The sequence below is a fragment of the Malaya genurostris genome, chromosome 1 (genome assembly GCF_030247185.1).
Source record: "Malaya genurostris strain Urasoe2022 chromosome 1, Malgen_1.1, whole genome shotgun sequence".
NCBI classification, from domain to species: Eukaryota; Metazoa; Arthropoda; class Insecta; order Diptera; family Culicidae; genus Malaya; species Malaya genurostris.
Window position 1 is genome coordinate 55,906,080 of NC_080570.1, and position 26,535 is coordinate 55,932,614.

Genomic DNA, 26,535 nt, shown 5'->3' on the forward strand with positions numbered 1-26,535 from the left:
AGTCAACTGAAAACGATTAAATCGTTATTTCACATAATCATCGAATGGCAAAAGTATAAACCGGTACATCGGGATGTCCCACAGTGCACGAACTGTTTGAACTACGGCCATGGAGCGAGGAATTGCCACATGAAAAGTCGGTGCGGGAAATGTGCCGAACCACACAATACCAACGATTGCCTACTAGATGACATCGCTGTAAAATGTGTGAACTGTGATGGCGACCATCCATCTACTAGCAAATCGTGTCCCAAACGTGCTGAGTTCACAAAAATTCGACAACAGGCGTCCCGCAAACAATCAACGCGCAAGAATGTTCCACAGAAGGATGAAGTTAATTTCCCACGGCTCCCACCGAAGAGGGATATTCCGAATTTACCGCCACTTCCTCGCAGCAATCCAAAGACTTCAGCCGCTGGATCTCAAAAAGAATCTTCCTCAAGAATCCCTCCTGGATGGGGCAATAATCAACCACAAGCAAAGGATGACTCTGGTGATTTATTTTCTGCTGAACAACTGATCGTCATTTTTGAAACAATGACAACAAAACTACGAAACTGCAGAACGCGGTTAGATCAAATCAACGCCCTAGGCAAATTCATCATCGAATATGCAATATAATGAGTTGGTTATAGTAAATTGGAATGCTTGCTCACTCAGGAGCAAAACTGCTGAATTGTCCGACTTTCTTCAAGAGAAGAATACCGATATTGCTATTTTAACTGAAACTCATCTTAAACCTGAAATTTCTATTTTTATTTCCAATTACAGGATTCACAGGCTCGACAGGGCAACTACCAGAGGAGGGGGAGTTGCCATTGCCATTGAACGATCCATTCAGCACAGGCTTCTGTCAGCCTTTAAATTGCAACTCATAGAAGCCATCGGAATTGAGATTACAACGACGATGGAACCCATCATCATCATTGCAGCGTACTGCCCCAAACAAACCAATCTTCGAGATGGTACGTGTGCATCATTGAAGCGAGATCTGGCTATGCTCACTCGACGACAGAACAAATTCATCATTGCTGGGGACCTGAACGCACGGCATGAGCTGTGGGGAAACAGAAGACAGAATCGAAACGGATTCGTACTTGCCGAAGATTACGAAGCTGGACAATACAACATCTTCGCTCCGGATCAACCAACGCGACTTTCCAGATCGGGAGTTCATTCCATTTTGGATATATTCATCAGCAACATCGCTATAGACAGCTCTCCGGTTGTCTTCAACGAGCTCTCTTCTGACCACTTTCCAGTAATATTGACGTTGGGATCTTCACCAGAAACAGTGCCTATTCAACCTCGGAGGAACTATTATCGCACCGATTGGGTCCAATTTCAACAAATCGCCGACCAACTTATTAATATCAATGTTCCACTAGATTCCCCGATGGAAATCGATGCGGCCCTATCTTCCTTCCAGCATTCAATCACAGTCGCTCGTGATAGGACAGTTCCAGTACAACATATGCCGAGTTCCTCTCTTCAAATCGACAGTGTCACCAAGAAACTCATCCGACTTCGGAATATCTACCGGAGGCAGTATCAACGAACTGGCATCCTAGATAGGAAGACTACTTATAACAACTTAACTAGGATAATCCAGGAAAGGATATCTGAGCTTCGCAACAGGAACTTCCAGCAAAAGCTTCGAGAAATTCTCCCACATTCAAAGCCCTTCTGGTCCTTAACGAAGGTGCTTAAGAAAAAACCGAAGCCTATTCCTCCTCTGATGTCACCCCAGGACGCAGCTGAAGGAATACCTTTAATCACACCAGTAGAGAAGGCAAATGCGCTAGGCCAGCAGTTTGTGTGTTCTCACAATTTAGGACTCAACATTGTTAGTCCATATGAAAGAGCCGTTGCTGATAGCGTAGCTGAGGTTGACCAATCAGACAGCTTGGTTCCTGAGGAAAGTAGAGTCACTGCGAATGAGCTGATGGCTTTTGTGAAAAAATCCAAAAATATGAAGGCCCCCGGTTTCGACAACACATTCAACATTGAGCTGAAATATTTGAGTATTCGCTCATTTGTCTTCTTAGCTAAACTTTTTAACAGGTGCTGGGAGCTTGGTTACTTCCCTTCAATGTGGAAGTTAGCTAAAGTTATCCCAGTTTTGAAACCGGGGAAAGATCCTTCCTTTTCCAAGAGCTATCGGCCCATCAGCTTACTCTCTGCCCTATCCAAACTGTTTGAAAAGTCAATACAAAGGCGAATTCTTGCTTTTGCAGATGAACAGGATATATTTCTGGAAGAACAGTTTGGGTTCCGGAAAGGAAGATCCACCATCCACCAACTCACAAGGGTTAACAACGTCATCCAGCAAAACAAATCAGTGTCCAAAACGACTGCCATGGCAATATTGGATATTGAAAAGGCATTCGATAATGTGTGGCACGATGGACTGGTGTTCAAACTGCATTGGTATAATTTTCCTATGTATCTTATTAAAATTATCAAAAATTATCTTGCAGATAGAGCATTCCAGGTTTCTCTGAATAATGCACTTTCAGAAAGATTTACTATTCCTGCTGGTGTACCCCAGGGAAGTATCCTAGGTCCCATTCTATACAACATTTTCACATCAGACATCCCACCTCTTCCAGGTGGTGGTGTTCTGTCACAATTTGCTGATGATACTGCCATTCTTTACAAAGGGCGTGTCATTAATGCTCTGAAGAATAAACTACAGACAGGTCTGGACGCTTTAACGGAATATTTTACAAGCTGGAAAATTGTGATCAATGCAGCAAAAACTCAGGTCATCTTGTTTCCACATTCAAGATCTCCAAAACTTGTTCCATCATACGAATGCCGAATACGATTCGGTGATGAGGTCATCCAATGGTCCGACGAAGTTATCTATCTAGGACTCACCTTTGACAGACATCTGATATTCAGGTCACATGTTGACAAAATCGTTCAAAAATGCAGCATACTCATTAGGTCTCTGTATCCGCTGATTTGTAGAACATCTAAACTATGCCTGAAAAATCAGATGGCTGTCTATAAACAAATCATCTACCCCGCAATTGAATACGCAGTCCCTGTTTGACGGGGTTGTGCACGAACACACAAACTTAGGCTTCAACGCATTCAAAGTAAGATCTTAAAGATGATTCTAAATCTACCCCCTTGGACAAGGACTAGTGAAGTACATGAGATTGCCTCACTGGATATACTAGAACAAAAATTCCAACAATACTGCACGAAATTTGAAGAGAGGTGCTCAATCTCTGAAATACAAATAATTCAAAATTTGTACGTATTAGGTTAGGGATAGTTATAAGTAGGTAGACATTTTATAAATAATTAAAATAAATATTATGATTAAACATTAGTATGTAAAACAAGAGTAACTAAAACACCTAATATTAATAACGAATCGTATGAACAACAAAGATGAAAGGCCAAAGGGTCAAAACACTTGTACTGTAAAATGTTGATGTAATACACAAAAATAAGATTAATAAACAGATATTTATGCAAAAAAAAAGCTAACGTTTCAGTCCTATTCCTACCATGCTAGAGGTAGGTTGTTGCTAGACAGCAAGACAAAAACGTGCCATAAAACGATTTGAAGCTTTACGGGCTGATGCCAGTTGTTAGCGTAAAACCGTGTCGCTCGCTGTGCGTATTACATTTCTCTCCATGCTCTCTCGTAAATGTGTAAAATGACTCTCGATGTGGCCGGGTGGCCAAGAAAGTTTTGATATTTTCGGTTACAAGTATGACTATATCACATAAAATCCAATAAAGCTACCGCTTGTTTGGCTGCCTTGATGAGCCGATTTTTTTTCTCTCTCATGTGGTGCCACCATAGAAACGTACTTACCATTACAAAAATAACATTCACTTAATTTTTATCGCGACAACATATATGTTTTTATGCACTAATCGCATCTAAACTAAATTATATAGACATTGTCAGGATAGATTTTTGATCCATGCTTTTGAAGGCGAGATATTCAGTGAACAATTTGAAAGACGGCGTTTTCAGCTATGCAATTCTTCCTTCAGAAAAAAGACTTTCCCGACCGCCCGACAGAATAATCTAAACTAAATTTCTAAGAGATTGTCTGTTAGGTTTTTTGATATTCGTCACCATTTCTAAGAAAATCAGATTTGAAGCGTGAAAATAGCCCTTTAAAACGCCCTAAAACACACTGGCCTCAGCCCTTAATTGGTATGCTCTGATCTTGTGTCATGTAAGCTCGGAATTCCATGTTAAGTCGTTTCCCCATGAGAAATTGACAACTACCCCTGGATAAATTTTGAATGCTGAAGATTAATTTCTAATTTATATTAGATGATCTCGATTGATAATGAGAAATAGTTTATCGCTTCAACCGAAATCGCAGATTGGTAGAGAAACTTAACGCTAAAAAAACTGCTTGCATAAAAAACTTGAGCACAAGCTTGGCGAAGGAGCTTTATCGAAATCGCAAGTATGTACAAAGATATAATTGCATGCATTTGAGATAATGGTGTAATTTCGTCGGTTATAAAGCAAATGCAAATCAAGACAAATGATGTTCGGTGTTGGTTCGGATTGATTGAACTTTTGGATTGTAGATCATTAGAAATTTTGGTTGCCTTGTTCCAAATCGACGGCTCGAACAACCCCATGGGGCTGATCCTTGTAGTTTTTTTCTTTTCGGAGGAAATGTATCTAACACATGTGCCACCACGCAGGACAATGGTATCATCTTTTAAGTTAGTAGCCGTATTCACAATATTATTATCATTCCATCAAAAAATGGTGATATTTGTCTGGTTATCGCGCACAATATCATATGATCTTCTAGTTTGCTTTTTGAGAGAGTCCAACGGTTCCTTCTCAATTTGGTTATTTCGAATGGTTCCAATAATATTTTTGTTTCTTCTTGCCAAATCGTCTAATAAAGTCAAGCTGGTAAAAGAAATTGTTGATGTATATGAATTTTCCGTTTTTAATAATTCCATTACTCAAGTCAGTTACAACTTTGTATCCCAACGGTTCCCCAGGTCTGTGATCAGTTTTGACTACAAAAAATTTCCATCAAACTTACGATCAAAATGAAACATTTATTAGAATTATTTACCTTGATATGGGATGAACTTGATGAGATAGCCATCATGAGTGCACAAACACCACAATTTGAAGCCGAAACGAATTGGTTTTCCACGAATGTATTGCTTCATAGAGTTCCTGCCGTTATATGGTTCCATTGCCTCATCGATTGAAAAATGTGTTCCCATTGGAATACCCCAATTCCAAGAATTTGTGGTTTATATGATCGATTTGTCAGATCCATCGTCAAGTAAATTGTTGTTAAAATGTAAATATTATTAGCAATCAGAATGTTGTATGTATCTTCTTTTGATTCCCAAAAGTTACGTTTACTAGGAACTTAAACGTATCCGGAAACAAGCAAAATGCCCAGAAATTTGTACATTTCGGATATGGCTTGTGCCTTGGGGATGTTACTCATCACAGAAAACTTTGCACTCGACATTCACGCGTTCGCCAAATCTTAATGGACCCTTCTCCATATCACTATTGTCTGCATCTACGTCACTTTCTAATCCACTATTCGGAGGCACAATAAAGAAAACAATTTGGTTTTCCGATGATAAGAGATTTTCCGAAAGATATTTCCTGTAAAAAAAAATAATATCGTAACATCCCACCGTATTAAATTTCATACATGGTAACCCCAAAATTTATAATGTTTCACATATTTCTTCGGATTTTGTTATAGATATAACTATTTTTGTATTTCTGGCAACGTTTTGTCACAAGATGTAAACAATAAAAGTAAATTCAAACAACAAATTCAATGAAATATATGGCTTACTTTTCTGTCTTCATTTTCACCAACTTCACAAGGGTAGAAATATTTTAACACACAAAGAAATTGAAAGTGTAATTTTTCTTTTGGCGTAGAGTTGAAGCTGTTAGCTAGTCAAATTCCGCAGCAAACATGAATTGAAAAGTAGGTATTTTTGCGTATGAAATTTCATACGCTAGGACATAATGGGTTAAAAAGTGTTTTCAATCGCATAGTAATTTTTGAAGATTAGTGAAAACATGCTATAAAAACAAATGCTACTGAGTAGTGTCAGTTCTTCTCTACCCATTTGAAACTCTAGTCGCAAAACCTCATCATTGCGCCTTATATTTTGTATGAAAAGAAAGTTCAAAACACCCAATGTTTGAGTTCTTTTTTGGGTTTCTGCCACCTTGGCGTCCCTGTGCGTTGAGCGAAGTGTAGTAACTTTCGCACAAACCGAAATCTATAAATATATGCTCTGACAATTTTTTCTACCCGGTCAAAGCCTGCCTTCATGCAGTGCGGATGGGCAAAATATTCACTTTGTCATCCGCTCGAAAAATAGTCAAGCTTGAGATTTCGCGTCGCCAAAACAGCAATATTTAACAATTCTCGAACTGTTTATTCTGCGGCATTGCTTCTTAGAGCAAAAGCAAAGATATTCGATTCAATTTTATCACAATTCGTTGATTGAAAGCCGTTGAGTAATCTGCAAAATAACATGACGACAACACTAATGAGATGACTATTGGTACAATATCTCTATGGACAATTTTTATACTAAAACGCTTCTTCTCTTTAATGATATGATTCTCACAGTCATCAAAATTTAATGTAAGCAACCGCTAAAAAAATCTCATTAATTTTATGAGCTCATATTCAAGAAGTAAACGATTTTTAATCGTTCTCAGAAAACACATGTGAGTGTTGGAAAAATCCCGTCCTCCAACTTTCGTTCTGTCTTTAAGTGAATTCATTTATTTCCCATATGTGGAAATGACGTGCAATCAGCCGGTCGCGGGTGTGAAGTAGCACATTTCGACGTCGAACAGCCCCCGCCAGGGAAAATTAAAATTAATGACAAAATAATATAAATGTCATAATTACCGGCCTGAAATGCTCCCTCACGTACGGACACAGATGACGCCGTACGCCGTTTTTTGTACGATTCCCTGTGATGCACTGCTCACCCTGGGAACCGTCGGTCGGTCGGTCGGTCGGTCCGGGCCCGTCACCGTTGGAACACGATGATGTGTTGAATGGGAATAAGCAATACGAAAAGAACACGCAGCACCAGTCCAGAAGTCGTAATAATGATTTAGATCGGCTGGCGGAGGGTTCGTCACCCCAGTACCGGAGGCATCCCGGAGTGGAAGCCTCCGGTGCGAGGGAAAATGACAAACACCTGTAGGCACGACACAATACCGACACTTCAGAGTTAGTGCGCTTTATTAATGAGGTGAAGGTGATGTATTTTATTTACTAGGCGATCGAAGCCCACCGGCAGACGGGTGAACTTGCTTCGAGCAGCAGGATTCGATTTCGGAGGTAACATAATCGTTGAATGTAAACACGTTCCCCATTTAGTTTTGGGTAATTCCATAGCTAAACTTATTTCGCCACTATTCCATCGGCTGACGGCCCGATTTCAATTAATCGAACCCCTGAATTACCCGACTAGCAATGAAACGGGAAAACAAAAAGAAAAAAATGAAAAAACAATCGAATCTAATTATTTCCTGTATGCTGGTAGGGCTTCTCTGCCATCCGATGGTTGGTTGTTCCCAAGCTGCCATGCCGACGCCGAAGGCTATATGCGATGGATCGGTATCCAGCACAAGGACGATTTGAATCAAATATCGGAATTCGCTTCGCTGCTCAAACCGAAGAAAATCAGCTGGTGTCTTAGGAATCAGTCGAACATCGAGCACAGACTGAAACCGAAGAGCATTTGTTTCTATCGGATTTCCAATTTCCGTTCAGTCGTTCGGATCGACTTTTTTTTCTTTGTTTCCTGGTACTATCTTCTGCCTGCCATGGGACTTATTCGACGGTATGCATTCGACTTAAAGGGTACGAAGAGCTGACGGTGACCCAGGAAATGAACCCGTGCTGCAACGGTACGCGATCGAACACGTTTTAATCCAGGGCTGAAAATCATGTTTAGTTGATTTTGACACGAGTTTCGAGTTTCGATCGGAGAGAACACTGAAGGGAAATTAGAATTGAACGAAAATAAAATTGATACTTCTTTTTTGTGCGATTTTGTCGATACCTATACGAAGTGATTGTAGATAGTTTGATTTAAATATGAATTTTTGTTATGTTATATTGAAGTGCTTCGAGCAAAGCTGTTAAATTTCATTTTCAATCGAATGATATTAGATGAAAATGAAATTTATGGCCACTAATATCGATACCGATTCATATGACTTTTGCTGCCATTTTCAAGTGAAGTTCCCAGATTTTATCGTCAGTTGAATTATCTTACCTAGTCATTTGAAGTTTTGCTTGCTCAATTTCAAGTGCCAAGTAGTCTAGCTACTTCATTGTCTTCGCTGTTGGTAGTGAGCAAGTTCGAATGAATAGAATTATAAATGGAATAAAGTATTTAAAATGATAACTAAACGAGGAAACTACTAATTTTTGTGTATTCTATAATTTATATTTCAGCTACCTAGTTTATCTTTCATCTATTATATTGAACCAATTCGAATGTTTACATGAACCTCAATAGTAGGAGAGCGGCCTTCAACGCTCTCCTACTATTAAAAAAGATATTTTGTGATTTCAAGAGATCAACTGACGATGAGTAAACTGAGCTTTGATTTGAAGAGATCCGGTGGAAGAACTGAATGCTGCCAGTTCGGTACGTCAACGAACCTTTTGTGTGTCAGAGTGTAAAGTTTACTGCAGTAGAGAGATGGTCCAGTGTGTTTCACATTCGGTTTCAATTGAATTGAATAAAGTTTTACTGCACTGGCTTCGAGTTTTTTGACGTACGAGAACGTTTACTGTTTTCTATTCAAAATATATATAAAAAGCATACAAACAGTGATCTTTGGCTCAACCGATTTTAGACAGATTTTCAATATAATTACACAAACAGTTTGAAAATGGTTCTACGAACCGATTTGAGTAGATAAAACTGTATAGTCAAAATGATTAGAGATCGAAATTTCAACCAAGAACAAGCAATGTGTAATTTTCCTTATTTTCCGAACCAACATTATGGTTTCGTCTGACAGAGACGACAGTTTCTTATATAAATGTATAAATTTTCATTGTGTGTGTTCGAATTTAAGAAAAGCCTCTTCACAAAACAAGAATCAATGTCGAATCCGTTAATGCCGCAGAGAAGATTGCTCTGCACATCAGCAAGCGAGAGACATTTTCAGAGTGGCAAGTGAATTGCCGATTTCAATTTCTGTGAGATAAAAATTCCCGGTTTTTAGGAATAGGCTCAAATGTCCTCTGTTTATTATTTTTTAAATATTCCTTTATCGTAAGCTTCAAGCAGATATTCATAAATATGTCCGAAAAAAAAATTTTAATATGCCTGCTAATTGAGTATTGAAGTACTTTTCGGGCATTTCTATGTATAAATAGGAAATATTCATTATTACTAGTGTATATAAAAAAACATAAAGCTATTTTATAGTCATCTAGAGGTTTTGGTTATTCGTAACCGATTTCTTCCGAGCGCACTTAGCTGTTTTTGTTATTTTTTTTATACATAAGGAGTGTATCGATAAGTAGTTAGCAACATTCAGTTGTTACTCTGAAAGTGGTTATTACTCTGAAAGTGGTTGAGTACATCAGGAAAAACCCATCGGCGTCGACGCGGGATTTGGCCAAGCAGTTCAACACCAGCATCGGGATGATTCAACGAATCGAAGTTCGGAACTCCCTGAAAACGTACAAGAAACAAAACGTGCCGAAAAAGTCCCTGGTACAGCAAGTTCAGGTCAAAATAAGAGAACGAAAACTGTATAACCGGATTCTACAGAATAAAGACGTATGCATCCTGATCGACGACGAAAGCTACGCCAAGGAAGACTCTCGAGCGCTGCCCGGACCGCAATATTATACGGAATCGGTGTACCAGGACCTCGTCCCGGGTTGGTGGTTCAATGCATAGGACGCTGGTCTTACAAGCCAGTTGTCGTATGTTCGAGCCCCGACCTGGAAGGATTCTTAGCGTCAGTAGGATCCATAGTACTAGCCATGCAATGATTCTGTACGCTATATGAATCGGCTGCGAAGTCTGTTGAAACAGAAAGGCCAAATTCCACAAAAGGAATGTAATGCCAAAACTTTGCTTTGCTAGGACCTGGACGACGCTGACACCACGGTGGCGATGGAAAAGTTTGGGCAGAAGGTGTTGGTCTGGCAAGCAATTTGTACCTGTGGTTTGCGGTAGTCGATTTTCTTCAAGGAGGGCACAATTAAAGCCAAGGTGTACGAGGAAGAATGTTTGAAGAAGAGAATGCTGCCACTGTACAGAAAGCATAAGGCTCCTCCTCTCTTCTGGCTGGATTTGGCTTCTGGTTTTACCCCAATTTTCCCACAAATATAATTTTATGTTGAATTCAGATTTACAATCCCGAAGTAGATCCAATATGACCTATCTATAATAATTCATATTACGTACAAAACATCTGTGATCCAATAAAACACAATGGGAATGTCAGTACTAGAATGTTTAACCCGTTTTACCCAAATTTATATCAAAATCGTATGTTTGGTTAAACTTTCTTTCGCATGCCAAAAGCAGGCTGATACCGGTTGATGAAAATCGATTGATATTACGAAGAAATACTTGAAATAAGATTACAAATGGATTCAATGGCCGCACGAATCTTGTTATATCGTTTTACCCCAATTTATTTTATAAGTCGTATTTCTGGTAAAACTTTCTTTGGCATACCGAAAGCAAGCTTATTGCGGTTGATGAAAATCGATTGATATTACGAAGAAACCCTGAAAATAAGATTATAAATGAACTCAATGACCACACGAATCTTGTTATAGCGTTTTACCTCCTTTTGTTTTAAATTTAGCTTTGATCTACAATTCGGAAGCAGATCCAATACGGACTATCAGTATTGGTCTATATTACATAAAAAAAACTTTAGCAATACAAATACATTTAATGGTTTATAACTGTCATTGAAGGTTTTATAACAGTTTCGAGGTAAAATTTTCCTGAATTCTGAAAGGAATCTGGTTGAATCGATTATTGATGAAACAGATTGGTTATATTATACTAACATTTTGTTGAAAATACGCAGTGGCTTAAGCAGCTCGTTGAACATTTTCGCTGTAACACGATCAATGTACCTAGATTTGAAATATTATAAAAAAAAATTAAAGTGAAAAAAATTTTGTGTTTGAAGGACACTTACAAACATGTTTTCATTCTTTCGTTTTTTCGCACAGATAATTATTTCTCTATTTTCTCATCACCACTCATCAATATCGTCAGTGTCCTCTGCTAACAGTGATTCGTCTACGACAGATTGATAAAAAAATTTGAATTGTTCTTCAAACCAGAAATACGACTTATGAAATAAATTGTGGTAAAACTGTATAACAAGATTCATGCGGTCATTGAATCTATTTGTAATCTTATTTCAGGCCTTTCTTCGTAATATAAATCGATTTTCATCAACCGCAATCAGCCTGCTTTCGGTATGCGAAAGAAAGTTTAACCAAAAATACGGCTTATGAAAGAAATTGGGGTAAAACGGGTTAAACAGGCAACTACTGTCATTCCCGTTGTGTTTTATTGGATCACAGATGTTTTGCACGTAATATTAACCAAAATTAATAAATCGTATTGGATTTGCTTTTGGATTGCAGATCATATTTCAACTGAATATTATGACTACAAATGAAACGGGGTAAAACGGTACAACGAGTTTTCTGCTGTCATTAAAACTATATGCAATCAATTTGTTACACTTTTTTACATCAGAAACTCTTTCTTCTGGAAGTTCTTCGGTTTTATCCTATCTTAGCTTGAATACAATGCAGTATAAAAAGGGAACTTGGGGTAAAATGAACATGATAGCGTTTCGTGCGGTCCTTCTAAATACATATAATCGAATTTACTGATCATTTTACACAAAAAAAGTGATTTGTGGTCATCTGTAACATGACTTCAACAAAATCGTCGCGTTTTTGGTCCCTTTTTTGCCACTGTGCAACGATGGGGGCAGCAAATCTCTAATTTTGTCCCGGGCGCAAAATTTCCTCCGTACGACGCTGCCAGAAAGTACGAGTTCTTCACGATGAACTCTCCGCTGGTTTTTAGTCAGTAACATTCAGGGTTTCAAATTAAGTAATGATTTGTTCAATTAGTTATATATTATACCACCTTTTAACTAATCCGCTAGGATACTGACCTTATATCGAAAGCAATGCAAGCCCTAAAATTGTTTTGAGAAATATCCATAGAGCCATACATAATTTATATCATTACAATATTGAAGTTAGGAAACTATCAGTTTCAGAAGGTCAAACCAAAATAAGTTCTCCTTCATCTACTTGAATATCATGTGATCCTAGTATGTAATAGTTTAGGACTTTTAAAAGATTCACTGAACAAATCAATCCATATTCAAAATCTTTCTAAGATTTTACAATGGGCCTTAGAAACCAGTTTCAGCTCTCGAATAAGGAACTCTAATACTTCCCGCAAACGGCGGATAAGATCAAAGTCGACTTCTTTTACAGTTTTGTAAGTCCTATTGACATCTCACAGAAATATAAGCATAATACAATTATTGTCTCACGATGTCATTGCTGACTTGAAAACAAGCTAGGTTCTAAAAATGTTTAATAATTTTATTAAAAAAATTTCCGCTGTTTCCTTGAGACTTTGCTGATATAAAATTGCATGTTCAGTGGACGGTTCCATTGTACATACAAGTAAATAAGAGTTTTAGACGCAACATCAACAAATTCAAAGTCATTACGTGAAATTCAGCTAATGTGTCAAATTGTTCCCCGGTTTCCAGTTACCAAGTGCAAATTGTAAATACAATTTGTGGAAGAGTAAACATGACAGCTTAAAACCATTAGTTGTAAGATGAAATGTCACCGTTCAAAGCATTGACTCAAAAGAAAAGCGAAAACTGGTAGATTCACTCCACATATTAGCTTCGTTGTGACGCTTGTAGTTTTGTAATATTGCTCAATTTTCTTATAATTTTTTCTCTGATATTGCTTCTCACAGGCGATCTCAGCAAAATTATGTGGTGGCTCGACTAATGATGTGATTATAAAACGAATTCAGTGCCCATGTACAAAATAATGGACACTGGCTGCCTTTGAAAATTTTGGAATCAATTTAAAATACGATAATCGTACTCTTAATCATTGCAGATCCACTCTTAATCTCATATGTCGCATCAATTAGTAAGAGAGAGAGATGATATTTCTGTTTAATGCGTTCGCTCAGAGGATAAGATGACAATTAGTTTATTCGCTTCATTTTTGCGTAACGGAAGCTAATTTTCCGATTAATTTTTGGTGTTATCTCGTTTTTTCAAACCGAAGCGAATGTGCTCATTTTTAAATCGTAGAAACTCGTTCATTTAGATGAAGTTGTAAGCAACATGATGGAGAAAAGCGTTCACGACATTGATGGCTTGACCATTAGCCGTGCGAAAACATAAATCAAAAAAAAAAATTGTGGAGGCGAAATTACACGGGCCTGTTCTAAAATGTATCGATAAAAAAATAACAATAATAATAATAATAATAATAACAATAATAATAATAATGATAATAATAATAATAATAATAATAATAATAATAATAATAATAATAATAATAATAATAATAATAATAATAATAATAATAATAATAATAATAATAATAATAATAATAATAAGTTTAAGGAGTTTCGTGATGTCAGATCTCAACTAATAAATTCTTTGCGTATTCAAGGTAAACTATCCAATGTCCCAGTTCGAGACATTCTTGCTTGTCGTGACCTTCCATACATGAAAATTCTTTATCATTTCATAAAGAAAATTGGAGTTTCAATTTAATAAAGAACCCTTTTAAGACTTAGTTCTAATTCCAGCTGCGACCATGAGTTCAACCAATAGCTAAATTAGAATAGAAATTATGTAATAATACAAACAAACTCGAAATACTTTATGAAATTATAAACAAAATGTCAGAAAATAACAGCTTATTTTATGATTTATAGAAGTTAATAATTTGGTTCAAATAATATTTCCGAGTAGATTTCATAATTAATGGCGAATTTCCTAAGATGATATTTAAGTAATAAGAGAAATATGTTTTAATAAATTTAAATCGTTGTGACTATTTTAGAATTACACTAGGATAAGAATTTTATGTAAAAGTGATACTACGGCGAAGAAAAACTTATGTGAACTGCCTTAAGAAATAAACCTATTTATGGAAAAAATAGTTATAATAATAATAATAATAATAATAATAATAATAATAATAATGTTGCGTCGCACTAGTTTTACTGGCGACACTTTTTACCAACACTGCCTTCTGCAGATAGTTGGTGCTACCGTTCATAGAATTATGTCAGTTTCTCAGGCCCTTCTGGCAACTCAGTTTTTCATTTTATCTTCTCGCTCTGTTCACAATCATCAGACCAGTCAGTCTCAAATAAACCTGCATTAGAATCGGACCGTTTTTGATCTATCAAAAGGTCCGAAGTGTATCGAACAGCAGAAGTGAAATACACTAGCAATAGTCAGTGAATAAAGTGACTCAAACGTTAAAATAGTGTAGTTTTTTTTATTGGCAAGAGTCCGCCAAGGTTCATCCAGTTGTGAGTTTTATCAGTGCAGCTGTTTGTTTGTGGCTGTTCGTCTTCTGCTCCTTTGGCTGCTTTGGTGACCGCTGTGGCTGTTTGCAGAACCCGTTAGTTGCATTGCTGTTCGCTACCGGTGTACTGCAGTGCGAATGCAAGTAAGGTCGACCGACAAATAGCTGCCGTCGCTTCGCTGAAATATCCTGGTGAGGATTTAATTAAACACAACGTAGGGTCCCGGCTAGCGCCAACATATTTTGGTGCCGTGACCAGGATTGATTCGGACCGCGTCATTCTGCTGCAGCCATTTTGCAATTCGGAGCCAGGCGTTGGATGGAATTTCGGATCTTTGCTGCTTTATATGTACAAGGCCTAAATGATTGGGCATAAGGTAACGACCTGTCCAGTACATTTCGTGGGTATCGCAGGTGCCTTTTAGATATTTTTTCCTTTGTTGCATGTACGTTACACGTTCCTGTAATTGTTCGTATGAACAATTGTTGCCATTATTCGCGGAGTTTGCATTGTGTTGGTCACCAAGCGCCATTATTCCTTTGTAATTAGGTTACAATCGCTCCATTGTTCACTGTGGCGTCCCTAGCCGTGGTGAATACCATTAGCCGCGCGCCATTTTGTACGCTACTGCTGCTGTGGTTCCGGCCGATTACTGGAAATCTGTTCTGCGGTTCATCGGTTCACTGCACATAACCGGATTTTGTTGCTGAAATTTTTACTGGATTTCGGAAGCCGTCCCGGGCTTTGAAATCTCAAGTTTGTACGGACTGTACTAATTCAAGTTCCTGTTGGCTGAAATATTATACAAGGCACATTTTGCCTTGAAAAAGGTGAGCCTCTTTCCAAGTTTTTACCACCCTCCTGTGGGTCTACTGTGGTCTTTTGTTCTGCAGGTAACTTTGTATAAATTGGACCACGTTTCGCGTTACCAGCATACAAAATGGCAGACGACCAACAAAGGAACCAGTTACTTTCGCGAAGAGATACGCTGCTCACTTCTCTGGGTCGGGCAGAGGTTTTTGCCGAAGAGTACGTTGCTGCGAGGGACGAATCGCAGGTACCTTTGAGGCTGGAGTACATCACCAGCGTTTGGAACAATTTGGAGTCAGTTCAAGCGCAACTGGAGGACAACGAAACAGATCAAGAGGGTAAGGCGGAGCATGCTGCTGTGCGCGCTAATTTTGAGCCACGGCTTTTTCAAATAAAGGCATCTTTACTTTCTATGCTGACTCCTCTTCCTAACGATCGTAGCCCTCAACCCCCGCGTGTTTCCTCCACTCTCTCCGGCATCAAACTGCCAACAATTTCGTTGCCTGAATTCGATGGCGACTACATGCAATGGCTTCCGTTTCACGATACCTTTTTGGCGTTGATTCATTCCAACTCTGATGTTCCGGATATTCAGAAGTTTCACTATTTAAAGGCAGCTGTCAAGGGGGAAGCTGCTCAGTTGATAGAATCGATTGGCATTAGCTCCGCAAATTATTTATTGGCTTGGCAAACGTTGGAAAGCAGGTATTCCAACGATTATTTACTGAAAAAGCGTCACCTACAGGCACTATTCGATGTTCCGAAGATGAAGAACGAGTCCGCTGCGGCACTTCACGGGTTGGTGGACGAATTTGAACGCCATACCAAAACTCTTCGACAACTGGGAGAACCAACCGAGCACTGGAGCACGATTTTGGAGCATCTTCTTTGTACCCGCTTGCACGACGATACAGTGAAGGCATGGGAGGATCATGCGTCGACCGTCAGCAATCCGGATTACAATTGTCTCATCGATTTTCTTCAGCGCAGAACACGAGTTTTGGAATCCATCTCAGTGAATCATCGAACACCCGATACGCAGTCTACTGCCGCTTTATCAGCTCAGCCGTCGAAGAGATCGTTTCATTCCCAGATCCGTCTTTCGTCTTGTGCCTCTACAGCTAATTCAGCAGTGACGGATTCTCTTGAGAAGTGCATCCTATGCAACCAGTATCATTTGTTGATGCGATGTCCGCGCTTCAACCGACTTTCATTGAGCGAACGCCAGCAGTTAGTTAATTCCAAACGTTTGTGTCGCAATTGTATGAAGTGTGATCATATTGTCCGTCATTGCCAGTCGAGCTTTAATTGTCGAAAGTGTAATCGTCGTCATCACACACTTCTGCACCCTGAGCATCCCAACGGATCAAGCCAAGTCAGTCATGAAAGTGAGCCTACCGTTCCAGCTAGTCCAGTTTTCAATTTTTCGCAGTCTAATGGATCTTCTACAGCTGAATCTTTTAAGCAATCCACTGTTACCGCCACCGAGAGTCCCAGAGTTGAAGTCAGTAGTGCAGTTCATCAACCACGTGAAAGCGTTTTTCTTCTCACAGTGATCGTGAAGGTTATCGACGTCTTTGGTGTAGAGCATCTTGAACGGGCACTTCTTGATAGTGCATCTCAACCGAACCTTATAACCGATCGTATGGCACGAATTTTACGTCTTCAAAGGCAAAAGGTGAATGTAACTGTTCAGGGTGCCGGCAAACTTTCCAAGCCTGTGTGTGAATCCGTCTTCGCTCAAGTTCAGTCTAGAAAAGGAGATTTCTCATGCAATGTAAACTTTCTGGTAATGGATAAAGTTACGGCGAACCTTCCATCACAAAATATTTCGATTGCAGAGTGGTGTATTCCGAAGGATTTGTTTCTCGCAGATCCATCCTTCAATGAGAGTCAACCAATTGACATGGTTTTAGGTGCAAAGCATTTTTATTCGTTCTTCCCGAGTGCTGCTCGTCTGCAGCTAGACAAAAATCTCCCTCTGCTCATTGATAGCGTTTTCGGTTGGATAATAGTCGGATCAGCAAGCCAAGTTTCTCCTACACAAACCCCCGTGTCAACAGCAAACGGCATGGTCATTTCGATGTTATCGTTAGAAGACAGTTTGGAGCGTTTCTGGAAAACTGAAGAGCTGACAACGAAAGACAACTACTCTAGCGAGGAAAGACACTGTGAATCCTGTTACCAGTCAACTGTTTCTCGAAATTCCGAAGGACGCTATATCGTTCGATATCCCAGAAAGCCAGACTTCAACGTGATGCTGGGTGAGTCGAAGAGCTCTGCGCTACGACGGTTCGAATTACTTGAAAGACGTTTGAAACGAAATTCAAATCTCAAAGATGAATACCACCAGTTTATGCGAGAATATCTCTCCCTCGGCCATATGCGATTGGTTGAAGCGGACGACGAAAACAATTCCCAAACTTACTACCTGCCGCACCACCCCGTTTTCAAGGAAGCAAGTACCACAACCAAAATTCGAGTCGTGTTTGACGGATCAGCGAAAACTTCTTCCGGCTTCTCTTTGAACGAAGCTCTCTGTGTCGGTCCCGTGGTGCAGGACGATCTATTGACCATCATTTTGCGCTTCCGAACCTATCCGATTGCGCTCGTCGGTGATATCGCTAAAATGTACCGGCAAGTACTTATTCACCCAGACGATTCTGCTCTTCAACGTATCCTTTGGCGTTTTTCTGATCAAACACCAGTCCAGACATATGAACTACTCACTGTTACGTATGGTCTCGGTCCGTCTTCATACCTAGCAACTCGTACACTTCAGCAACTGACCGAAGACGAAGGGATTTCTTACGCGTTGGCAGGAGCTGCTATTAAAAAATGTTTTTACGTAGACGACTTCATAGGTGGAGCTCAAACCATCGAAGAAACAATCCGTCTACGCACCGAACTGAGCGACTTGTTGCACAAAGGAGGATTTACACTACGAAAATGGACTTCTAATCAGCTCGAAGTTTTGCAAGGTCTTCCCAATGATGAGATTGGTACTCAATCTGCTTTACATTTCAGCCCTAACGAGACAATTAAAGCCCTTGGTATTAGCTGGGAGCCTGAAGCCGATCACCTTCGTTTCGACTCTCAAATTCGATGTAGTAATGAACCGCCAACCAAGCGCACTATTCTTTCGGATATAGCAAAACTATTTGACCCTTTAGGACTAATTGCCCCCGTTGTAGTTAGAGCAAAGATACTGATGCAAGAGTTGTGGCTGCTATCGTGCGGATGGGACGATCCTGTTCCAGAACCTATTAAAACCAAATGGGAGAAGTATTACCACGAATTGGCGAATATCTCCGAGCATCGAGTAGACAGATACGCGTTTCTACCTGACTCTGTTGTACAACTGCACACATTCGCAGATGCATCCATATCTGCATACGGTGCCTGCACATACGTCCGCTGTGAAAGTAAAGGGAAAGTAAAAATACGACTACTGGCTTCGAAGACACGCGTCGCTCCGCTGAAACGAATAAGTATTCCTCGTTTGGAGTTGTGTGCGGCAGTACTAGCAGCCCATCTACATGCTCACATAAAGAAAGCTATCGATGTAAACGTTTCAGAATCATATTTTTGGTCTGACTCATCTGTCACTCTGCACTGGCTACGATCACCACCGAATGTTTGGCCTACCTATGTGGCTAACAGAGTATCTGAAATTCAGCAGTTTACACATGGTTGTCAATGGAAGCATGTTCCCGGATGTGAAAATCCTGCTGACCTGGCTTCACGTGGCATGTCGGTTGACGAGTTTTTGAAAAACGATATTTGGATCAGCGGTCCCAGTTGGTTATCACGTCCACTCCAAGATTGGCCAGAATCAATCCCACCAAGTGTTTCACACGAGGAATTGGAAATCAAAACTACCGTCGCAGTTACTCAAATAACGCCAACAGTACATCCCTGGTTTCTCCGTTGGTCGTCATACGGCCGTCTTCTTCATGTCATTGGGTACTGCATGAGATTCGTTAACAATACCCGAGCTAAAATACGCACGCAGCCGCCCACCTCGCCCGAAGTTATTGTAGGCCGTACACTTACCGTAAATGAGCTTGCCAAGTCCAAAACGTTCCTCATTCGGTTGGCGCAGAATGATGAATTTGTCGCAGAAATCAACCAGTTGGATAAAAATAAATCGGTATCGAAATGTTCCCATATTCGCCAAATGACGCCGTTCTTAGATGCAGAGAGAGTGTTGAGAGTAGGAGGTCGTTTAAACTTCGCACAGCTACCCTATCAAGCAAAGCACCCGGCTTTGATTCCAACAAACCATCCGTTCACACGACTGATAGTTGAGGATTTCCATCGCAAATTACTACACGGCGGCGGACGTCTGCTATTAACAGCAATCCGAGAAGAATTCTGGCCACTCAACGGTCGAAGACTAGTCCGCAACGTAGTCAGAAATTGTTTCCGTTGTACTCGCCTCAATCCGGTACCTGCGCAGCAACAAATAGGCCAACTGCCTGTATCGAGAGTCATTCCCAGTCGTCCCTTCAGTGTTACAGGTGTTGATTATGCCGGTCCACTCTATCTTCGTCCTATTCACAAACGTGCCGCTCCCGCCAAGGCCTACCTGTGCGTATTCGTGTGTTTTTCGACCAAAGCAGTTCACTTAGAGCTAGTAAGCGATTTGTCTACTCAGGCCTTTTTATGTTCATTGCGAAGATTCATCGCGCGACGCGGTCGACCCGCACACATTCATTCCGATAATGGGAAAAATTTTGAAGGGGCTAAAAACGATCTTACCGAACTGTTTACGATGCTTAAAGACGGTTTTCAGCAGGACGAAATCGCAGCCTTTTGCACAGAAAAAGGCATAACCTGGCATTTAACACCGCCGAAAGCACCGCACTTTGGTGGCCTTTGGGAAGCAGCCGTTAAAGTTGCCAAAAAACATTTGTTCCGTCAACTAGGTTCGAGTCGTTTATCTTTTGAGGAAATGTGCACCATTCTTACTCAAATCGAAGCAATAATGAATTCTCGACCGTTGCTTCCAATGACAGAAGACCCCAATGACTTAGCTGCCCTAACACCTGCGCACTTCCTGATTGGATCATCGATGTATGCCCTGCCCGACCCAGACCTTCAGAACGCTCCTGTCAATAGACTCGACCACTACCAGAAACTGCAACTGCATGTGCAGAAATTTTGGACCCACTGGCGGAAGGAATATCTCCAAGAACTGCAGAAAGATACACGAGGATGGATACGAAACAACGAAATTGTTCCCGGTAAAATGGTCATCATCGTAGACGAACTACATCCACCAATCCGTTGGCCACTTGCTCGAATCGAAGCGGTATTACCTGGAAAGGATAAGCTAACACGAGTTGTTTCGCTTCGCACTGTACGAGGTATCATCAATCGGCCCATCAGTAAAATATGCTTGCTGCCCAGTGCATCGGTGGCTCCCGAAGTAGAATCTACTAGCAACAATCTCCAGCCAGTTCAAAGGATTTCGGATACCTCATTAGATTAAGCTGAAAATTTTAATGTGTTAGCCTGTAAGAATTGAAAGTGTATTGTATCATATCTGTAAGTTCAATGTTTGTGAATTATGTGTATATTTAATGTTGAACATAGTCGTTCAAGGCGGCGAGTATGTTGCGTCGCACTAGTTTTACTGGCGACACTTTTTACCAACACTGCCTTCTGCAGATAGTTGGTGCTACCGTTCATAGAATTATGTCAGTTTCTCAGGCCCTTCTGGCAACTCAGTTTTTCATTTTATCTTCTCGCTCTGTTCACAATCATCAGACCAGTCAGTCTCAAATAAACCTGCATTAGAATCGGACCGTTTTTGATCTATCAAAAGGTCCGAAGTGTATCGAACAGCAGAAGTGAAATACACTAGCAATAGTCAGTGAATAAAGTGACTCAAACGTTAAAATAGTGTAGTTTTTTTTATTGGCAAGAGTCCGCCAAGGTTCATCCAGTTGTGAGTTTTATCAGTGCAGCTGTTTGTTTGTGGCTGTTCGTCTTCTGCTCCTTTGGCTGCTTTGGTGACCGCTGTGGCTGTTTGCAGAACCCGTTAGTTGCATTGCTGTTCGCTACCGGTGTACTGCAGTGCGAATGCAAGTAAGGTCGACCGACAAATAGCTGCCGTCGCTTCGCTGAAATATCCTGGTGAGGATTTAATTAAACACAACGTAGGGTCCCGGCTAGCGCCAACAAATAATAATAATAATAATAATAATAATAATAATAATAATAATAATAATAATAATAATAATAATAATAATAATAATAATAATAATAATAATAATACTAATAATAATAATAATAATAACAATAATAATAATAATAATAATAATAATAATAATAATAAAAGCAATAATAATTTTGAAATAATAAAATCAATCATTCAAAATATCGATTATTGAGCGCGGATTTAAGCTAATCAACAAAATACATATTATTCTGTACATGTGGCAACGACATCATTCGAAACGACACCCATACTAGTATTATGAAGATGTGTTCTACATCAAAATTTTCATTTTCACATTGCTATTTTAATTGATTTTTTTAGAAACGGCAAAAACTTTCTCAACTTCCATTTTGATGCTTTTGGTAGGAAATGGAGAAAATTCAATTGATTCTCAATGATGACCTGTGGGCAGTGTTGGTGATTGCTGAAAATTTGACAGAAGCTGCTCGATTTTTATCTATATTGTATACAACATTTTCAATCCGGTAGAAGATGCTACAAGAATTCGAGTCTCTCAACGCATGAACCTCGAGAGAATTTTTCTACATTTCTTCGCTCCACTTCATACTCTGAGTATTTCATGGCCCTTAAAAAAAATTACAGTCTGATAATGATCGTTGCTGTGTGGAATTTCCCAACAGAGAATCGCAAGTTGACAATTATCGCAAAAAATCGAGTCGATGATTCAACTTGATGATTCTCATACTAGGTTGCACTATTTCAAAACTCTTGTGTGGAACATTCACATACATTTTCATAGACACAACTTATACAAAAGCTATATGCACATAGTTAGAATAAGCGGCAATAGTAAAATGATTCTATCGCAATTATCCACTGCCTATACAGAATCGGATCGTGAAACGAAAATAAGCGACCGTTTGTTGCTTCAGAGAGAATCCCCACAGCAGCGTGCTAGCCGTTAATTCTCAGACGATTCACCGAGAGAAATTCGCTCTCGCACTGGTGTCTATTCTATGTTAAATGTACCATGCCAGTTTTTTGTTGTTGCGATGTTTTCCGTTTCTCTTTGATGGCACTGATTCAATCGGGGAAGAGTTGCGAGTGAACGTTCTTTGATACGATAAAAGCCATCCTTGCCTGTGGGAATAAAAAATGTCTTGAATTGTCACGACCAATAGGATCACCACTTCTGAGATGGCTCTTGACGTGTACACTCGGTGAACTCGTCCGTTATTCGACTCGGAATTCATTGTGATTTTCAATTGGATTCCGAAGAAGATGAAACAATCCATTTCGGGCGAAATCAATCAGTACATTTGAAACTCACAATGAAATCCGGCTCTTATTCCGCACAGAAAAAATATTAATTTTGCAGGTGACATAATTCTACAAACGATACAATCCTTAACTAGTCAATTTTTCAGCAGACGCAATATTCCACTCGCACAGAATTTTACATGCTACGAGTGTAATTTTCATTCCGGTATCAAGGGCCGCTGTATAGATTTAGGGTAACGGCTCCCTATTTCATCTGAGCTCCTATTTCCATCTCATCAATCGATTCGTCTCAAAACATGATCACTATTTCGCACAATTACACTACCATTTAATGCTGGATGACTTCATAATTAGTAATGTTCACTTACCACTTGTTTAGTTTACGATTAAAAACTTCAAAATATACCTGACAAGCAATAAAAGTCTTCAAAAATATGAGATGAAAGTTTTTCACTTGGTTCACTTGATTGCGCTTTGTTTTCATCTCATTTGGTTTCGCAAAGTTGCCAAGTTATCTCATAATGTTACAAAACAAAATTTGTTTTCTTCTTCAAATTATCATCAAAAGGTATGTTTTTGGTATCCGTGACAATAGTTTAATTATATTATTGATATTAATATTTCAATAAAACTGTCTCGGCTTCGAATATTACCAGAAAGAGCATGTTAAATACTATTGAAATAACCATTGTGGCAAATCTTGTGGCACTGGTTTCATTTTGCTATACGTCAACATAACGCTGTGAAATGTGTGTGTTTCAGCGGCTGTGCACAGCGATGCCAGATATTTTCATAGACAATGTGTATTACTTTGCATAGAAAGTCCATATCTGCTCTATCTGTTTTCACTAATAAATTGGTATTAATCATAATCAATTATTTGCATAAAAGATTTCCAAGAAGAACTCTGACATTTTGAACCTGAGAGTGTAATAGTAGAATACTTTGTTTTGATTGCTGTCGCATTTACTAATTTATAGGATGAATAAAGGACCAACGATAGGATGGATAAAAATCCATTCAGATGAAATTAAGAGCAGAGTAGTGAACACATCATAAGTGTTTTAGCTGTTTCATGAATATTAGTTTAGTTTTCAATAAATGTGAATCAATTCTCAACGTGGAGCAAGGCGAATGAAGCAGTAATATGAGAAAGTTATAGTGATTTTAGTGGCTTAATTGGGATTTTGAGGCGACGTTCTTACAAATGAGATGAAATAGGGAGCCCTTACCCTATATGTATCAATTTTTCATCAAACTCGTAAGTAAGCACTTTGGTTCAGTCGAGTAACCGGTGAGCTTATGATCTAATGTTTCTCTGTTCAAGTCGCGCTGCTAATATCGATCTTTTGCTTTTAATTTCATTCGAATTGAAGCCATGCAATTTTCAAATCACACAATTAATTTTAAATGTTCTTGAATATAAATTTGTGTGAAACACGACTCTCCATTTATGTGCATCTTATAAAATGTAAAATCGAAAGATTTTCTCAAACGGTGCGGACAAATAAACTGAACAGCTCTCCCATGACGATTGACGACTTCCACTGGCAGGCTTTAGGTGTGGTTTTGCTGTGTGCCCGGCTGCGACTGTTTTTCGGCGCTTACTTCATTCCAAAAACGTGAGGTTTTCGATGTTGCTCTACTGTAGGCCGTATGTCTCACTTCACCAAGTGTTGCTCAGACAATGATGCAAAAAGGTAAGATATTCGACTTTCATATCGATGCAGCTGTATAGTAGCGGATATTTTGCTCTCGTACTCAGAACGCATTCTAATTGGCTGGTGCTGACATGCGTCAAATCAGACAGGTTTTTCAATAGTGTACTATTGAAACACTTCGATGTTGTAGCAATCAGCGGAGTAAAACTTCAGTCAATTCACTTGAAACCGAATGTGAAACACACTGACGATCTCTCTACTGCAGTAAGCTTAACACTCTGACACACACAACGTTCGCTGACGTCCCGAACGGGCAGTATTCAGTACTTTAATCGATTCTATTCAAATCAAAGCTCAGTTTAACCAGTTTAACTTTCAAATGAGGTTTATGTAAACATTCGAATTGGTTCAAGATCAAAAGATGAAAGACAAACCAGGTAGCTGAAATATCAATTACAGGATACACATTAATTAATAGTTTCCTTCAAGGATGGCTTTTATTGTATCAAATAACGATCACTGGCAACTCTTCACACGATAGAATCAGTGCCATTAAAGAGAAACGGATATCATCGCAACAACAAAAACCCGGTATGGCTCAATTAACATAGAATCGACACCACTGCGAGAGCGAATTTCTCTCGATGACATTTCTGAGAATCAAAGGTTAGCACGCCGCTGTGGAGATCCTCTCTGAAGCAACAAACGGTCGCTTATTCTCGTTTCGCGATCCGATTCTATACAGGCAGTTGATAATTGCGATAGAATCATTTCACTATTGCCGCTTATTCTAACTATGTGCATATAACCTTTGTATAAGTTGTGTCTATGAAAATGTATGTGAATGCTCCACACAAGGGTTTTGAAATATTACAACCTAGTATGAGAAACATCAAGATGAACCATCGATTCGATTTTCTGCGATAATTGTCAACTTGCGATTCTCTCTTGGCAAATTCCACACAGCAACGATCATTATCAGACTGTATATTTTTTCATGGGCCGTGAAATACTCAGAGTATGAAGTGGAGCGAAGAAATGTAGAAAAATTCTCTCGCGGTTCATGTATTGAGAGACTCGAGTTCTTATAGCATCTTCTACCGGATTGAAAATCTTGTATACAATATAGATAGCAATATAGCAGCTTCTGTCAAATTTTCGGCAATCACCAACACTGTATAATTCTATTCATTCGAACTTGCTCACTAACAACCAACAGCGAAGACAATGAAACAGCTAGACTATTTGGCACTTGAAACTGAGCAAGCAAAACTTCGAATGACTAGGTACGATTATTAAACTGACGATGAATTCTGGGAGCTTCATTTAAAAATGGCAGCAAAAGTCATATGAATTTGTATCGATATGCTAACGGTCAGTGACCATAAATTTTATTTTCCCCTGATATCATTCGATTGAAAATGAAATTTTACTGCACTGGTTGCAATACACGTTCAAATTGAAAAATTTCGAATCTATTGGTAGTTTGATTATATAAATCGTGCTGCAGATCACTGAGCTATGAGCTTTCAAAATATGAGAAAGGCAAACGCGCCTTATGAATTATCCTCTTTGATACTCGTTGATACCAAACATTTCAGAAAAGAATAATTTTGAATTATTTGAAATTATGTCATACAACTGAAAATTTTATCATAAAATTATGATCATATTTCCGATGGCATTTAGCAAAAATTATGTTGATACGTTAGATACAACAACAGATATTCACGTTCAAAAACTTATCACTCTCTCAGTGGGTAAATTTTGAAAAGACGCCCCTTAGTAAAGTAAGTCGTATTAACGACAAAACCTTCGCTGCATAGTGTTATTGTAATTAAATTGTGCGTGAGAAGCTCAAACAAATCCACTTGTTCCGAGCATTGAAAATAAAGAAAAAATTTACGGTGAGTTAAAAAATTATTTCTTGTTCATAAAAAC

The 26,535-nt window shown here is 39.1% G+C and overlaps 2 protein-coding genes across 9 annotated transcripts in view; both read left to right on the plus strand.

Annotated features, from left to right (window-relative positions):
• Positions 1 to 26,535, plus strand: part of LOC131440051 (mpv17-like protein) — a 438,206-nt gene that overhangs the window by 236,006 nt on the left and 175,665 nt on the right. The window lies entirely within an intron of this gene.
• On the plus strand, positions 15,593 to 20,959 carry LOC131425925 (uncharacterized). The gene has a single exon (XM_058588232.1). The coding sequence runs from the start codon at positions 15,593 to 15,595 to the stop codon at positions 20,957 to 20,959; it is 5,367 nt and encodes a 1,788-aa protein (XP_058444215.1).